The sequence below is a fragment of the Balaenoptera ricei genome, chromosome X (genome assembly GCF_028023285.1).
Source record: "Balaenoptera ricei isolate mBalRic1 chromosome X, mBalRic1.hap2, whole genome shotgun sequence".
NCBI classification, from domain to species: domain Eukaryota; kingdom Metazoa; phylum Chordata; class Mammalia; order Artiodactyla; family Balaenopteridae; genus Balaenoptera; species Balaenoptera ricei.
The window spans coordinates 119485509-119502265 of NC_082660.1; the positions used below are offsets into that span (position 1 = coordinate 119485509).

The following is a 16757-nucleotide window of genomic DNA, read 5'->3' on the forward strand; positions in this document are numbered from 1 at the left end:
CCACAACGTCTATTTTTTTTTTGATACATGTATATAATATGTATTTGTATACGTATAGTAACACTAATCTTCATTTATCAATTTCCCCCCTCCTTTCCTTTTAATTAATTTATTTATTTATTTTTGGGTGTGTTGGGACTTCGTTTCTGTGCGAGGGCTTTCTCCAGTTCCAGCGAACGGGGTCCACTCTTCATCGCGGTGTGCGGGCCTCTCACTGTCGCGGCCTCTCTTGTTGCGGAGCACGGGCTCCAGACGCGCAGGCTCAGTAGTCGTGGCTCACGGGCCTAGCTGCTCTGCGGCATGTGGGATCTTCCCAGACCAGGGCTCGAACCCGTGTCCCCTGCATTGGCAGGCAGACTCTCAACCACTGCGCCACCAGGGAAGCCCCACAACTTCTATTTTTTAAAAAAATTAAGGAGGGACTTCCCTGGCAGCGCAGTGGTTAAGGATCCGCCTGCCAATTCAGGAGGCACGGGTTCGAGCCCTGGTCTGGAAAGATCCCACATGCCGTGGAGCAGCTAAGCCCATGGGCCACAACTACTGAGCCTGCACTCTAGAGCCCGTGAGCCACAACTACTAAGCCTGCGTGCCACAACTACTGAAGCCCGCACGCCTAGAGCCCGTGCTCCGCAACAAGAGAAGCCACTGCAATGAGAGGCCCATGCACTGCAACGAAGAGTAGCCCCCGCTCGCCGCAACTAGAGAAAGCCCGCGTGCAGCAACGAAGACCCAACACAGCCATACATACATACATACATACATACATACATACATACATAAATAAATAAAGTTTTAAAAATTAAGGAAATTGATTAATTCACTCAGCAAACATATTACTACCTGTTGTATGCAAGGTACTGTCTTTTAGGCCATGAAGAGTGATTCTTTTGAACATGTTTATCAGATCCTAGTCCCAAACCAGACATGGAATGAAAAGCAAGAAGACAGGATGCAATAACTTCTGAAGGTTTGAAAACAGTGTACTTGAAAATACCAGATATTAAATATCAGCACTAACATTTCAATCTTTTCTGGTACCCTGTTGTACTAAATGAGATCTTTGATGTGTTTAGAGCAATGCTGACCAACAGAACTTTCTGTGATGATGGAAATGTTCTGTGTCTGTGTTGTCTAGTACAGAGCCACTAGCCACATGTGACTGTGAGGCTGTGAAATATATCTCGTGCAACAGAGGATCTGGTTTTGTTTTTTTTTTTTTTTTTTTTTTTTGCCACACTGCGTGGCATGTTGAATCTTAGTTTCCCGACCAGGGATTGAACCCATGCCCTCTGCAGTGGAAGCGCGGATTCGTAACCACTGGACCCCCAGGGAAGTCCCTGAATTTTTAGTTTTATTTAATTTTAAATAATGTGGTTAGTGGTTATTATATTGGATAGTGCAGGATTAGATGATCTATAAGGGCCCTGCTTCATCAGCATCATTTTTAAAACTGATAATAGCTTCTTTTTCCTTTAAAGCAACGTTTTAAGTTTAAAATAACAGGTAAATAAATTGACTTATTACCTGGGCGTATATCCTTCCAGACTTATTATGTTCTGCATATATTTTTAGAAAATTGGATATCTGCCGTTTTTCATCTGAGTTGCAGTCTACCTCTAAACGTTTATGATTCTAATATTCTCACTTTTGTTGATATTTGATCAGGGTACAGGAAAACAGTTAAAGGACACAGAGGATGGTTGAAATTATGATGTGAAGAGAAAATATGATTGAGTGTGGTGGACTTGGGACCTAGCTGGATGTAGAAGGAACAGTTGTTTCCCCATAACTCCATTCTAGGGTCCTAAGGAATGATCTGAAGTTCACTGCAAAAAGGAAGCCACATATTGCTAAGCCACTAAGTGCTCAGGCTGGACTTCCTACCTCAGTGATACTCCTAGTCTCACCCCCTTGGGAGCCCGGTTTCCGTGATTAACCTCTCTGCATTCTCTTATGGTCTCAACCTGTTTGTTCCAAGCCGTTCTTTTGCAGCCCACTCATTCACGTGTTTTCACACAGCTTTCTCTCTTCTTTTCCTATACCAAGCTTCAGTTCTTGTTGCTACCTGGAGGTTTGCAAAATTTTTAGGGATAGACAAATAAGAAAGTTCCTTCCTATTTCCCTTCTCTTTTTTTCACGTAGACTCGAGAAAAGGTAGATAAAATGGAAACACGGACACTGAGGGTATGTATTTGGTAGACCCAAAGAGCTTCTCTGGGGATTTTATGTAGTTGACAGTGACATTCTGAGTTAAGGACAGATTGGGCTCTGCCATGCCAGTCCCATCATCTCCTTAAAGATGAAGCACATAAGAGTCACTCAGTAATGAAATGCAGCAGGGATACAGTGGGAAGCTTGTCATAGACAGGAAGGGAGGGAGCAAGGGAAAATCCTCTGGTGGGGTAATTGATTCATGGGTGCCATTTGTATGCAATTTGGGCACTTATACCTGTATTCTAGCACAGTGGACTGTAACATTTTTCTTAAATGAATCTTCTGTATTACCCTTCGTTTAAAAGGTGGCTGTGTTTCCAGAAAAAGGAGCCTCGAAGCTAAAACCCTTGGGGCGAACAGAAATATGGAGATTTAGATCTAGTGCAGCAGCAGTGTCTTGCGTGCTTGGAGTTCTCTTGTCTCCTACCCTGTCACCATCGCCTTTGGAGCGCAGGGTTTTTTCCATACTTTTCAGTTCTCAGATCTTTACTCCTTTTCTCTGTAGAAAAGGGTCAATTGAAGTCGACTGTAATACCAAATTTATACAGAAGATGTCGCTATTTAACTTGCTTTACTGTGTAAATCGTTTACTACTGTGATTCGCTCTCATTGAAAGCTTCAGGTTTCATGCAGTTTTTTGTTTTTGTTTTTTTTTGCTATTAGTTCTCTGTCTTTGAAACTCTAGGTTTTAAGTTAGTTAGAATAAGAGGTGTCCGAAATTTCCTTAAGATGAGAAGTAATATGCAAGAGTTTTTTGATATTGGTAGTCATACTTATGTATCTTACGTTTAGTTTGCAACACTGTATACTGTTGGCCCATTTGTGTTTTTCAAAAATAACACTCCATAAAATACGGACACATATATAGAAGTGTATGACAAAAATAGAAGTACAGGCACACCTCGTTTTATTGCGCTTCACTTTTTTTTAAATAATTTTTTTTTAATATTTATTTTTTGGCTGTGTTGGGTCTTAGTTGTGGCATGCAGGATCTTTCGCAGTGCATGGGCTCTGTAGTTGTGGCACACGGGCTTAGTTGCCCTGCGGCATGTGGGATCTTAGCTCCCCAACCAGGGATCGAACTGGTGTCCTCTGCATTGCAAGATGGATTCTTAACCACTGGACCACCAGGGGAGTCCCTGTTGCACTTCACTTTATTGTGCTTTGCAGATACTGCATTTTTTATAAATTGAAGGTTTGTGGCAGTTTTGTGTCAAGCAAGTCTATTGATGCCATTTTTCCAGCAGCACTTGCTCTCTTTGTGTCTCTGTGTCACATTTTGGTAATTCTCGCAATAGGTCAAACTTTTTCATTATTATTATATTTGTTATGGTGATCTGTGATTAGTGATCTTTGATGTTACCATTACAAAAAGATTAAGACTCGCTGAAGGCTCACATGATGGTTAGCATTTTTATTTTTTATCTATTTATTTATTTATTTGGGGTGGGGTGGGGTTTTACCATAGTTTCATGTTTTATTTTTAAAGAAACTGCTGAAGTGTTTTCCAGAGTGGCTGTACCATTCTACATTCACATAAACAAAGTATAAGTGATCCACTTTCTCTGCATCCTCCACAGTATTTGATGTCACTATTTGATTTTATTTTTCAATTAATTTTTATTGGAGTATAGTTGATTTACAATGTTGCGTTAGTTTTTGCTGTACAACAAAGAGAATCAGTCATACATATACATATATCCACTCTTTTTTAGATTCTTTTCCCATATAGGCCATTACAGAATATTGAGTAGAGTTCTTTGTGCCACACAGTAGGTCCTTATTAGTTATCTATTTTATATATAGTGTGTGTATGTCAATCCCAATCTCCCAATTTATCCCCGCCCCTTTCCCCCTGGTAACCATGTTTGTTTTCTACATCTGTAACTCTGTTTCTGTTTTGTAAGTAGGTTCGTTTGTACCATTTTTTTAGATTACACATATAAACAATAGCATTTTTTAGCAATAAAGTATTTTTAAATTAAGGTATTGTACATTGTGTTTTTAGACATAATGCTATTGCACACTTAATAGACTACAGGACAGTGCAAACATAACTTTTATGTCCACTGGGAAACCAAAAAATTCGTGTGACTTGCTGTATTGTGACACTCACTTTATCATGATGATCTGCAACCAAACCCGAAATATCTGAGGAATGCCTGTATATAAAAGTAGAAAGTCTTCTTATCCCTTCTCACTACTCAGAGGTAATTGCGGTTATAAGCTTTTTAAAAATGCTGAACAGAAATGGTTTCGTAGGCAACACATTGCTCTGTAACTTGGTGTTTTTAGTTACCATTGTTCATGTCAGTGTGTATAGATTATCAGATTCTTTTTAATAGCTCCACAGTATTACATTGTGTGGATGAACTTAATTTAAACAGTTCCCTGTTAATAGACATGCTGGTTGTCTCCAATTTTTGTTTTTTATAACAGTTGATACAATGAACATCCTTGTATGTACCTTTGCACACTTGTGTTTTTGTAGCTTTGATTCCTGGAAGTGGGATTGCTGGGGCAAATGGCATGCGTGTTTACAATTTTAATAGGTATGGCTATATCTTTTTCAAAGGACAGTGTACTGATTTATACTCTCACCAACAACAAGAGTGCTTGTTTCCTGTCACTCTTGCCAAAATATATATCATCAGGCTTAAGTTTTGCCAGTGTGAATGGGTGAACAGGAGAATCATGTTGTTTGAGTATTTGTTTCTCAGATATCATTTTATATGTTATGACATTCTTTTCTGTGAATTACCTGTTCGTGTTCATTCTCCATTTCTCTATTGGATTCTTATTGTTGGAGCCCAGTGTATAATAGAAATACTCGTTACAGATCTTTTCTTTCAGTTTGGGTTCGTGTCATGCCTAAGTTTTTACCTTTCTGAGAATGTGAAAATATTCTACGTTTTCTTCTGGTCTGCTTATGGCTTTATTTTTTACGTTTAGATTTTAATCCATCTGGAATTTATTTTTGTGTATGCTGTGAGGTAGGGATCATACTTTATTTTTTTCCCAAATGGATTACTAGTTGATGAAACACCATTTATTGAATAATTCATCTTTTTCTTACTGACTTGAAATACCATCTTTATCATATACTAAATCCTCATATATTTCTGGGTCTGTTTCTGGGCTCTATTCTGTTCCTTGATCTCTTTGTCTATTATTGTGCTGGTACAGCACCATTGTAATTGCCACAGCTTTGGTATGGTTTGCTCTCTGGTAGGGCAAGTCTAAGCTGTTTCATTCACCTGCTCTTTCACTCCAGTTTTCTGTCTTGAATCCAGCACAGCCAAATTATGATCATTATCACCACCAACTACAGTGGGTGTGGAGCATTCCCTTTTGAAACTCTTTTAAGGGTTTCTACTAGATTCTGTGATAGCATAAAACTGGGAGCCTAAGAGGTATGCTTTAAAGGACTACTGATCAGACCTGATTTCCCAGACTGTGCTGAAGATGACCTGGGCCTGAGCTAGACTTTTGAGGGAAATATCTTTGGAGTCGAGTGTGATATAGATGAGACCCTACAACTTGATTGACTCATGGGAATGGTCGAGGGCCAGAACCAGACACCTGTCATGCTAATAACCTCTTTCGTGGTTCAGAAATTACTGAGACTGAAGATGGGCAGCCTCTGTAACACTGCCCACTGGAAAATGGGTGTACCCCATTTTTAGGACTCTTCGAAGCATCAAATCAGTAATGGCCAATTAGAACTTCTTAATTTTTACTAATCTCTAGTTGAAAGTTACCTAGTCATTCATTTCTAGAAACATAATTCTTACAGTTTGTATCATTTAGAAAATCATAATGCTATGACGTTAGATAGCTAACTTCTTAAATCTTCTAGTTCCCATTTGATAATTTGAAATGTGTGTGTATACATGGAAAGATATACATATATATTTATCTTTTTTTTTTTAACTAGAATGACCAGTCAACAGGTGACATAAAAGTAATTGGTGGAGATGATCTCTCAACTTTAACTGGAAAGGTATGTATCTTGAAGGGGAAGAAAAGAACATTCCATACCGAGTCAATTAGTAACACTGTGCTTTCAATCCATCACCAAGAGGCAGTTTAGATAGTTATTTATGCACTCAAACAAGGGTTATTTAACCCTTGGAAACAACCTAAGTTAGGTATCTTTCTCTAGGTCATATAGCAAAGAGGCAGCAAAATCCAACATTAAACATCAAGTCTGTGTTGCCAAGTACTGCTGGTATGCTTCTGTGGGGATCTAATTTGGGATCCTTCAAAAGAATATATGGGGGAAAGGACAGTCTTCTTTTTAAAAATAGACAGCACATAGTTTCTTAAAAGATAGAGAAACAGTATAATGTAGTGACTGAAAGTATGGGTTCTAGAGCTGGAGAGCTTTGATTCAAAGCCTGGCTCAGTACCTCCTAGCTATGTGACCTTGGACAGGTTATTTAACCTCTCGTCTCCCATATGATGCTACTGGCAGTCATCTCAGTGAGTTAAGGGGATTGAGTGATATAATGCATGTAGAGCTCTTAAAACAGTTTCTGGTAGTTAGAACACTTAGTATGTTCAAACATACTGTTATTTTAAGGAATCCCAAAAAAGAGTTTAAAATACATCAAAATTCTTCCAGCATAGACATTTTGCTGAGATAATAGAGCTATTAAAATACTTGAATATTTACAATATTATTCTTCAGATACACTGAAATGATTTTTGAGTAACCAGTGATAAATGATGGAATGCTATTTTTTTTCAGCTGCCAGTTACTTTTTTGCTTATAAACACAGTGCCAAATATAAAGGCATAATCTCATAAAAGCTTCACAAGACTCCTCGTGAGGTAGATATTATCATCCCCATTTTACAGATCAGGAGACTAAGACTCAGCAAGGTTGAAGGACTTGTCCAAAGTCACACTGCCAGTTAAGTGGTAGAGCTTGAATATAAATCCAGGTCTATCTGGCTCCAAAGCTCTTTCCTTCCTCTGGTTTTTAGATTTTAATGTTTATAGCTTACTTCACTGAGTTATCTGTAAGGCAACTTTAACATGCAACACTTGTGTCAAATTCTGTGGTCCCATATCAGGGTCATGCCAAACTAATGTTGTCTTCCTCAACATCTTTTGAAAACTTCAAAGGAGAAATTATAATCTGTTGACTCTTTTCCCTTCCTGCCAGACCTATCCTCCTTCCCTTTCAGCGTGCTTTGTCCATATTTAGAAGTCATTTGAAGCCCTTACTCCTATAATCAGTTTTTAGTGCTGGAAGGGACCTAGCCTTCAAAGCTTTCTGTGATTCCATTTGACCTTGCCTTTCCCACCTAATGGCTCTGTCCCACTACATAGCTCTGTGATCTTAAAAGGTCTCTGCTTCTAAAATAACTTTCTTTTCATGATAGTCACAGTAAGCACATTTATTGTGGGAAAAAAACAAGACGCAGAAGTTGGGTGAAGTTGTTTCTTGGTGGTAAGATTATGGGTTATTTAGACTTTCTATTTCAGTTTATCTCTGGCGGATACCGTGTGTGTGCAGATACATATATATATGAATAGTTTTCCCCCTTTTTCCACTTATGGTTGAGAATATGGGCTTTGGACCCTGAAAACCCCTCTTCAAGTCTATCCTCTACCACTTGACTATTTTTATGGCTTTAGGCAAGTCATTTGACCTCTGAGCCTCATTTTTTTCATTTATTAAGTAAGGATGTAGCTATTTGATGTAAAATAAGCTCTCAGTAGCGGTAGCAATTCTCATTCTTTTATTTTTTAAACAGTAATGACATCATACTCTGGGTACTGCAATTTTGTGTGGCAAATATTTAATCTCTCAGCCTCATAGTACTAAAAGTCTTTGATTATGATTTAGACAAGGTTTTGCAGCTACTTAGTATTAGAGGCAAGCCTAGAATCCAGTTTCTCTGTCTCATAATTCAATGCTCTTTTCAAACTGTAATTCCATCCCATGGTGCAAATTGCTGCATCAGTGAGCCAAAGTTACTGATGGGAAAATGTTGTCCTTCAGATGTGCTAGCTGGGCTAGAGAAAATGCTGAGAAAGAACCACATGGTAGGTGGTGAAACAATTATTGGTCCATTAATTGATTACAGTTGGCCCTTGAACAACATGGGTTTGAGCTATGTGGGTCCACTTATATGCAAATTTTTTTCAATAAATCCTTACTACACTACTACACGATCTGTGGCTGGTTGAATCTGTGAATACGGAGAAACTGTGGATATGGAGGGCCGACTGTAAAGTTATATGTGGATTTTCAACTGTGTGAAGGGTCAGTGTCCCTAGTCCCCTTGTTGTTCAAGCATCAACTGTATATTCAGTTTTCCTAAAGATTTAGGTTACAATATCTTTTGAAAAGAGAGAAATTAGTTGTGATATGAGGAAAGGAGTAAATTGCATATGAACTATGGTAGTAATATAATGTATATTATAAAATGCATGCAGTTATAAAATTATAGATTACATAAGGTGAGGTTTAAAAAAAGTTCTAATATTTCTTTCTTTCAACCCAGTGGATCTTGTGTGCCCTACCTTGATAACCACTGACTTAGAAGAGTATATAGAACATTAAAATTCTGATGCTTGTAGGTATGTGATAGAGAAATGAGAACTACAAATAAGCAATATAACACGAATCTTCTTGTAACCAGTATGTGAAATGCTACCTCATTCCCAAGAATAGATATAGGACTCTTCTCTACCTCGGAGGTAATTGTTAGACAGTATTTTCTCTAAGGGTTCTAACAGCTATAAAATTCTGAGACGTAGAAATTGGGTTAAGGGTTTATGGTGGGAGGAAGCACTGGTATCTTTTAGTTTAGTCCAAGAATATGAACACATCCAGAAAATGCAGATCAATTTCAGCCTACTGAGAAAATGCATTTTGAATTGGATTCCATATGATAAGTTAAATGCATGATTTTGGAGTTATTGTACAAATTATAGTTTTGAATGTTAGAGTTGGAATACACGTATTAGTTGAAGTCCCTCATTTTCCACATGGGAAACTGAGGCCCAGAGAAATTTCGTGACTTGCCCAAGATTAGACCTCTGTTTAAGTAATGAAAACTCTTAAAAAATGAACATATGGGTCAAATTTTATTTTTAAAAATTCCATTGCAGTGAAAATTTTATATTAAAGAGTTCCAAATCCCAACAGATGGCCCATTTGTTTAAATCAGGGTTCGATATAGTAAAGTAGCTTAAAGCAAGAATTTGGATAAATCCTTAGAGTTTGTTATGATGTGACTTGAATTATAATTGGAAACACTGTCTGATTCATTGTACTGATTTTCATTTCTCTTTTTCTTCCAGAATGTCTTGATTGTTGAAGTAAGTTTTACATACTTTTAATATAGTGTTTATGATTTTCTAACTTGGTATGCACAGTCCTAAAGGTAACCCAGGGAAAGAAATTCCTTTTCATCAGTTTTAATGGTGGGCTTGTGTTATAAGGGAGTGAGATTGTTTTTTTTCTAAGAAATATTTAGTAATTTACTTTTACTGGATAGTGGAAACATTTTGATATATTTCTTACCCCTCTCTTTTTGGCTTGAAATTTTTTTGTTCCTTTTAAAGTTACACATATCATTCCCATCCATGCTTTTTATGCTTCTATTGCATGTATATAACCATATACAAAATATATTTTTTGATAATTTATCTAGTGCTACACTGTATATATTCTCTCTTGCAGCTTGTTATTCTCACTCAAAATTGGTTTTGAGGTTATTCATGTTGAAACATACAGAGTTAGTTCACCTTAAAATCCTTCATAGCATTTCAATGTACAAATCAACCTATTTATTGCCCTACAAATAGGGAGTTTGCTTCCAATTTTTCTTACTACAACAGGGCTGCTAAGAGCATCCTTTTGCGTTGTCCTGTGTGCACGTGTGTGAGTTCCCTCTGGATACAGGCACTTAGAAGTGGAATGACTGGGTTTTAGAATTTGTACATTTTCAGTTTTACTACTGTTGCCAAATTACTCATCAAAGTACTTTATATTCCCACCAATAGAATGAGTTCTTACTCTTTTATGTAAGATGGTGTAAGGCTTAAGAGCAACAGTAACCCCGGATTCATTTTTTGTTGTTACCAAGGTTTTTAGAAACTTTAGCTTATAGATTAAAAAATAAACGAATAACACTCTTTTCACAGGGTTTGTGTACATGAGTATCCCTGGGAACTGGTTGCTTTTTTTAAAATGCAGATTCACTAATTCCACTTCAGATTGCTTCATTTTGTCTGGGGTATTGCCGCCTAACAAATTACCACAGACTGAGCAGCTTAAAACAACACACGCTGATTATCTCAGTTTTCAGGGGTCAGAACTCGAATACAGGGTAGCTGGGTCCTCTGCCCCAGGTCTCATCAGGCTGAATCAAGGCTGGGGTTCCTATCTCACCTGTGACTTATAGTACTCTTCCAAATTCATTCAGGTTGTTGGCAGAACTGAGTTCCTGTGGTTGCAGGACTGAGGGCCGCGTTTTCTTGCTAGGCTGTCCTCATGTCCTAGCACATGGCCCTCTCATTGACAGCTGACTTCTTCAAAACCAGCAGAATCTCTCTCCAGGCTGCTACAGCTGTCTTGTGTAACACAACCTACTGACAACCCCATCATTTCGCAAGTCCCACTCACACTCAGGGAGTGGGGGATTATTCTGAGTGTGTACACCAGGGGGCAGGAGTCCTGGGGGCCATCAGAATTCTGTCTACCACAGCCCAGAAATCTGCATTTTTCACAAATCCCCAGCCCTGATGTTTCTGATGACTTACAGCCCCACTTTGTGAACGCTGCTTTATACCATCTGTAGAGAATATTTTCATTGAAGAGCATTAGGGTTATGGTTTAAGAAATGTTTTCCCAATTAGAGATAGGTTTGTTTTGAATAATGTCCTACTTTTGACTAAATAGCTAAGATTCACTTTCATGTAAAGTAATTCTACATGGTAAAACTTTAATACTTTGGATACTTTTAAGATGGTATAAAGCAGTGTTTCTTGGTGTGGTCTCTCAACCACCTGCATCCGAGAGTTGGAGCATCCTGATCTTGAGTTTATAAAAAAAATCTAATATCTTTTATAATGAAGGGCAGCACCACAACTCTCTAATAAAATATGTGTGTACATACTTGCATATATATATTTAAATTAGCTGTCATTGATCTCTTGGTGCCTATAAAATCCAGCCCTGAGGACTGGCATTCGTACTGCTTGCTGAGAGCCAGATGACTTACAGATTCCAGAATATCTCAGTATGAATTGTGGTGAGAATCACTGCACCGAAAAAAAAAAATGGCATTATTCCAGTTATATATGGGATTTTGTTTTTTTGTGTTTATATAATGACTGAATTTAAAGGTACGATGGTTTTATTTACCATTTAAATGTCTTTTCTTTTTTTAAAGGATATAATTGACACTGGCAAAACCATGCAAACCTTGCTTTCCTTGGTCAAGCAGCATAATCCAAAGATGGTCAAGGTTGCAAGGTATGTATATAACATTTTGACATAGGATACTTTCTTCATTTGTAAAAAGATTAATTGCTTCTTTGTAAGGGTAAATTTTCTTATCTTCAAAAAGTAATATAATCTCAAATAAGACTCAGTAAGTGTCCTTTGTAAATAATTTGTCATGTGTTAAAGCCTTTCAGTGCAGTCGCCTTATTGCCCAATGTTATTAATATTTAGTTTTTCACCAATCTAATAATGATATCAAACTTGTCCTGGGTAGCATGGCAGAGGGTTTGGGGCCTCTTTGCAAAACTGAGACCAAGGATCCCAAAGACGGGTTAGGAGGTGGTAGGAAGGAGTGGGCCCTGGAGATCCTGAGCTCCTGGAATTGAGTGATGTAGTGGTCCCGTGTGCTGCATCTTGTTTTGTAGCCACATTGAAAATGTACAATGCCTGCTTCCTTTCTTCTAAGCCAACCTCACTTCCTGGTCCTACCTATGCTGTTTGACTTATTAGTTCTACTTGTGTTTATCCCTAATTATAGTTTCACTCCCCAACATCTCAGAGGTAGACTATTATTCCCACTTCACAGATGGGGATACCAAGGCATAGGGAATTATCCAGAGGCACAGAGCTGGATCACTATAGAGGTAAAATTTGAACCCAGGCAACCTGGCTCAGAGTTCATGCCTTACTATTTTTTTTGTCAGGTGACGTCCCTGGGTGTTTTGGGTTTTTTTTTTCTTTTTTTTAAAATTTTTGACCAATCTGCAATTTTTATGTAGGGGTCAGATAGTGATCTAACTTTTTTTTCCTAAACGATTAACTGGTTTTTATAAACCCCTTTTAAAGGATCAAAGTATTTGTCAAGCATCTTTGAATCAGAGTAAGCCTTCTACTGAGTCGTGTGTCAGCAGTTTGTCCTTTGGGGCTTTTCTGATAGCTGGTGCCAGTGTATCATCAGTGAGGTTTTACTTTAAATGGATTTGGGACAGGCATGATGAGAGTGTAGAAATGATGCATTCTAGGGCACTAAGCAGTTTCCTGCAGACCAATCAGTGCACTTGCTTATTTCTCTACATGCTTTCAGGGTTTTAAATGTCAACCTACTGTGGCATATACTCCTCCAGATATTCTTGTGTGCCTCTTTCCTGGAATATGCTGTGAAACTGAGATAGACTGCCTCATGAGAGAGATATTTCCTGTAGCTGGAGGTGTGGAGGGTCATTAGTGATGGGGCTGTGGCCCAAGTGGGTTGTTTCTCAACCTTCTTTTCCTAATCTCTTCCTTGCCATTAAATTTAATATCACAGATATATTGTGTAGCTATTTATGTAGTGTATGTGTATCTGTGCTTTATACCTAAAAAGATTAAGTACAAAGCAGGGTTAAGAATGACTAGAAAGCTTTTTAACTTAAAAGTTAAATTAAAAATTAAAAACCATTAACTGACAGGCATGTCAAATGCTGCAGCCACTTTGGAAAACAGTTTGGCAGTTTCTTACGAAACTAAACCTGTAACTGCCATACAACTCCAGCAGCTGCACTCCGGGCATTTCTCCCAGAGAAATGAGAACTTACATCCGCGCAAAAACCCGTGTGTGAATGTTCATGGCAGCTTCATTTGCAATAGCCCCAAACTGGAAAGAGCCAAAATGTCCTTTGGTAGGTGACTGGTTAAACAAACTGTGGTCCACCCTACCATGGAATCCTACTCAGCACTAAAAAGGAACAAACTGCTGATGCACACGACCTGGAGGAGCCTCAAAGGAACGGTGCCAATAAAAGCCAACCTCAAAAGGGTAAATACTGTATGATCCCATTTATACAACCTTCTTAAAGTGACAGAATGATAGAAGTGGAGAACAGATTAGTGGTTGCCAGGGGTTAGGGGGTGGTGGGTGGCTGTGGCTATAAATAAAGAGGTAGCAAGAGAAAGCCGTGCGTGATGGAAAGTTCTGTATCCTGATTGTGGTGGTGGTTACACGAATCCACACGTGTGATACGATTGCGTAGAATTACACACATAAACATGAGCACAGAAAGCTGATGAAATTCGGATAAGGTCGGTCCACCAACGTCCATGTCCTGGTTGTGGTAATCTACTACAGTTATGTGACATGTTCACTGGAGGAAACCGGAGAGAGGGCGCATGGGCACTCCCTGTGCTTTTTTTTTGGCTACTTCCTATGAATCTGCAATTATTTTAAAATAATTCATTGAGATCTATAGGAATATGAGGTGCCGAGTTCCCCTGAACTCTTAGTACAGCTTGCACTGAGTTTAATGATACCGTTTTTGGATTTTTCCTGAATGAGTTCAGGTAGATGGAGGGGGTTTTGCTGTGATTGGTTTGTTATTTTCTTTCTAAATGGAACCCGAGTCCAAGTGTGTCCTCTAATTACTGGAAGGAGAATCTCAAGGGACTTGCCTGGACTACGGGCCCTTGGGGGCTAAGGCTTAGGCCAGTGCTCTCAACTCGGGCTGCACACTGGTATCATCTGAGAGTTTAAAAAACAAAACATCACCTACATCTGTGTCCCATCCCCAGCGATTCTGATGTAATTAGTGAGGGGTATGGCCTGGGTATCTGAGTTTTGTTATATATTTTTTAAGGTTCCCACGTGATTCCAATGTGCAGCTAAGGTTGAGAATCACTTTAGGTCCTTTCCAGCCCTTTTAATATACTTATCTAGGAAGTTATGAAATCTTAAGTTTTATTGGGACTGCCCTTATCATTTGTAAAGGCTTTCAGAGCACCATTACAGGTTTTTTAATGGCTGAAAAATTTCAGCAGGCAGCACTTGGATTATGAAATTAGCTTTCGTTAGAGTTGACGCATCCTACCTGCAGCTTCTGCTCTCAAAAACAAATACTAGCTCCTTTAGCGTGCTAGTTCTTCTTTAGGCTAATATTCCTCTTTGTAAGCTATTTACTAAAAGTCTTGAAAGGTGATGCTCACCTCTCCCACACCATTTGTGGCTTAGGGATTGTTTTCCAGGGATTTTGGACTGAAAGCCTTTACTTGTCATCTTTGCTCGTTGGCATTCCCCACCTGTTCATCCTCCCCAAGTAGCTGCCCTTTGATGGGCGTGTGGGTAGTCAGGGGGCAGCTCTCAGAACAGTCCATCGTGTTCCAGGTGAAGATCAGTCAAGGGCCTCATCTGTAGTGTGAACTCATTGCTACCCCTGCCCAGGGAGCCCTGTGATTTAGCTCTCTCCATTTCATAGTGTTTCTTTGGGTTTGTTAAGACTGACCATACATAGTATTGTAAACTGCACATGAAACCGTGCTGCAGAACGTGAATGTTCTCTTTTGTAATGCCCTGCAGTGTCTCCGTGTGTCACATGTCACATCTTATAATTAACAGCTTGCTGGTGAAAAGGACCCCGCGAAGTGTTGGATATAGACCAGACTGTAAGTGAAATACTTTTTGTCAATCATTTAACCAGCTTTAACCCAACAAGTTTTATATGAAATGGCTTAGAGTCACTTTAGAGAATGTTTGCACGTATTAGATTTGGAAGTGATGTTTTCTGTATCTAAATGATGTGATTCTTTTTAGTTGTTGGATTTGAAATTCCAGACAAGTTTGTTGTAGGATATGCCCTTGACTATAATGAATACTTCAGGGATTTGAATGTAAGTAATGCTTCTTTTCCTCATTCTCATTTTTCAGAACCCATATAAAAATTTATAAAAGGGAAGAATTGTTTTCTCTTTCCAGCACCTCATAATTTGAACAGACTGATGGTTCCCATTAGTCACATAAAGCTGTAGTCAAGTACAGACGTCCTTAAAGCTGGAACTTGGCCAGGCTAGGGTAACACTTCTTGCTGGCTAAACAGTTGAACAGGTTTAATATACAGTAACTGTCCCATTATTATTTCAGATGATAGATGTGCTCATAAGTAAGCGAGAAATGAACTAGTTTAAGTCTTTTAATTCACTCTCCTTCAAATACCCACCACCTCCTCTGGAAGCAGGAGTGCCAAGAACGCGTTTGTGAACGCGGGTGAGGAAGATGAGGAAGGCCGTTTGTTTTGTAAAAACCCCTGCAGCAGAATACTGTTCATAGAAGACATGCCAAGTACTGTTCTCGCCTTTCACTTCACAGTATACTTTTCTAATGTGAATCTCTGGATTTTTATTTTATAGCATGTTTGTGTCATTAGCGAAACTGGAAAAGCAAAATACAAAGCCTAAGATGAGAGTTCAAGTTGAGTTTGGAAACATCTGGAGTCCCATTGAAGTCACCAGGAAAATTATCAGATGTTCTAGTTCTGTGGCCAGCTGCTTAGTAGAGCTTATTGCATGTATCTTCTAAGAATTTTATCCGTTTTGTATTTTAGAAAGGTCAGTTGCTGCATTCCCGAACTCTTTATTTGCACTATGAGCCTATAGACTATCAGTTCCCTTTGGGTGGATTGTTGTTTGACTTGTGAATGAAAAATCTCTTAAACCACACCACTATTGAATGAAAATATTGAAATTGTATCTGTAAGAAACATTGAAAGAGGAGAATATATTAGTTTTCTAATTGGTATTTTAATTTTTATATATTCAGGAAAGAACAGAAGTGATTGAATATTGTTAGTTATACCACTGTGTGTTTAGAAAAGAAGCAGTCAGTTTCATATCAGTGACAGCATTTAGAGGTATCGTTATGTTGGATAAACCATATGTCCTGGAGTTATTTTAGTAGGTTTCAGTAGTATTAACTGTATTTTCCCGCTTGTTCAGATTATTTCTGGCGAATCTTTGTCAACAGTTCCTTTTAAATACAGGTAAATAAGTTCTAAAAACCTACCACTTTTTGAAGTCTTCAATGTAAAAATCCTTAAAATAAAGGCTGTCTCTTTAAAAGAAACTATGCATACCTGTTATTTCTCTACAAATTAACCTAGTGTAGTTTTCTGTTGGTTACCTTCTCCTTGTCTGTTAAATTTTAGTAGCTAGTTTAATTGTAATCTTTACCAAGCACAGCAAATAATGATTATCTGGTAGAATGGGTTGGTGGAGCTAGTGAGATTCTTACCTACTTCAGAGACCTCAGATTTTAGACACGTGGTATATA

General features: G+C 38.4%; 1 protein-coding gene across 1 annotated transcript in view; it reads left to right on the forward strand.

Annotated features, from left to right (window-relative positions):
- Positions 1 to 16529, forward strand: part of HPRT1 (hypoxanthine phosphoribosyltransferase 1) — a 33153-nt gene extending 16624 nt beyond the window's left edge. Inside the window, exons 4-9 of the mRNA XM_059911988.1 lie at positions 6152 to 6217; positions 9538 to 9555; positions 11634 to 11716; positions 15051 to 15097; positions 15246 to 15322; positions 15839 to 16529. Coding sequence (XP_059767971.1) covers positions 6152 to 6217; positions 9538 to 9555; positions 11634 to 11716; positions 15051 to 15097; positions 15246 to 15322; positions 15839 to 15886 — 339 coding nt within the window. The 3' untranslated portion in view covers positions 15887 to 16529. The remainder of the gene's footprint in view (positions 1 to 6151; positions 6218 to 9537; positions 9556 to 11633; positions 11717 to 15050; positions 15098 to 15245; positions 15323 to 15838) is intronic.
- Positions 16530 to 16757: the final 228 nt, after the last annotated feature.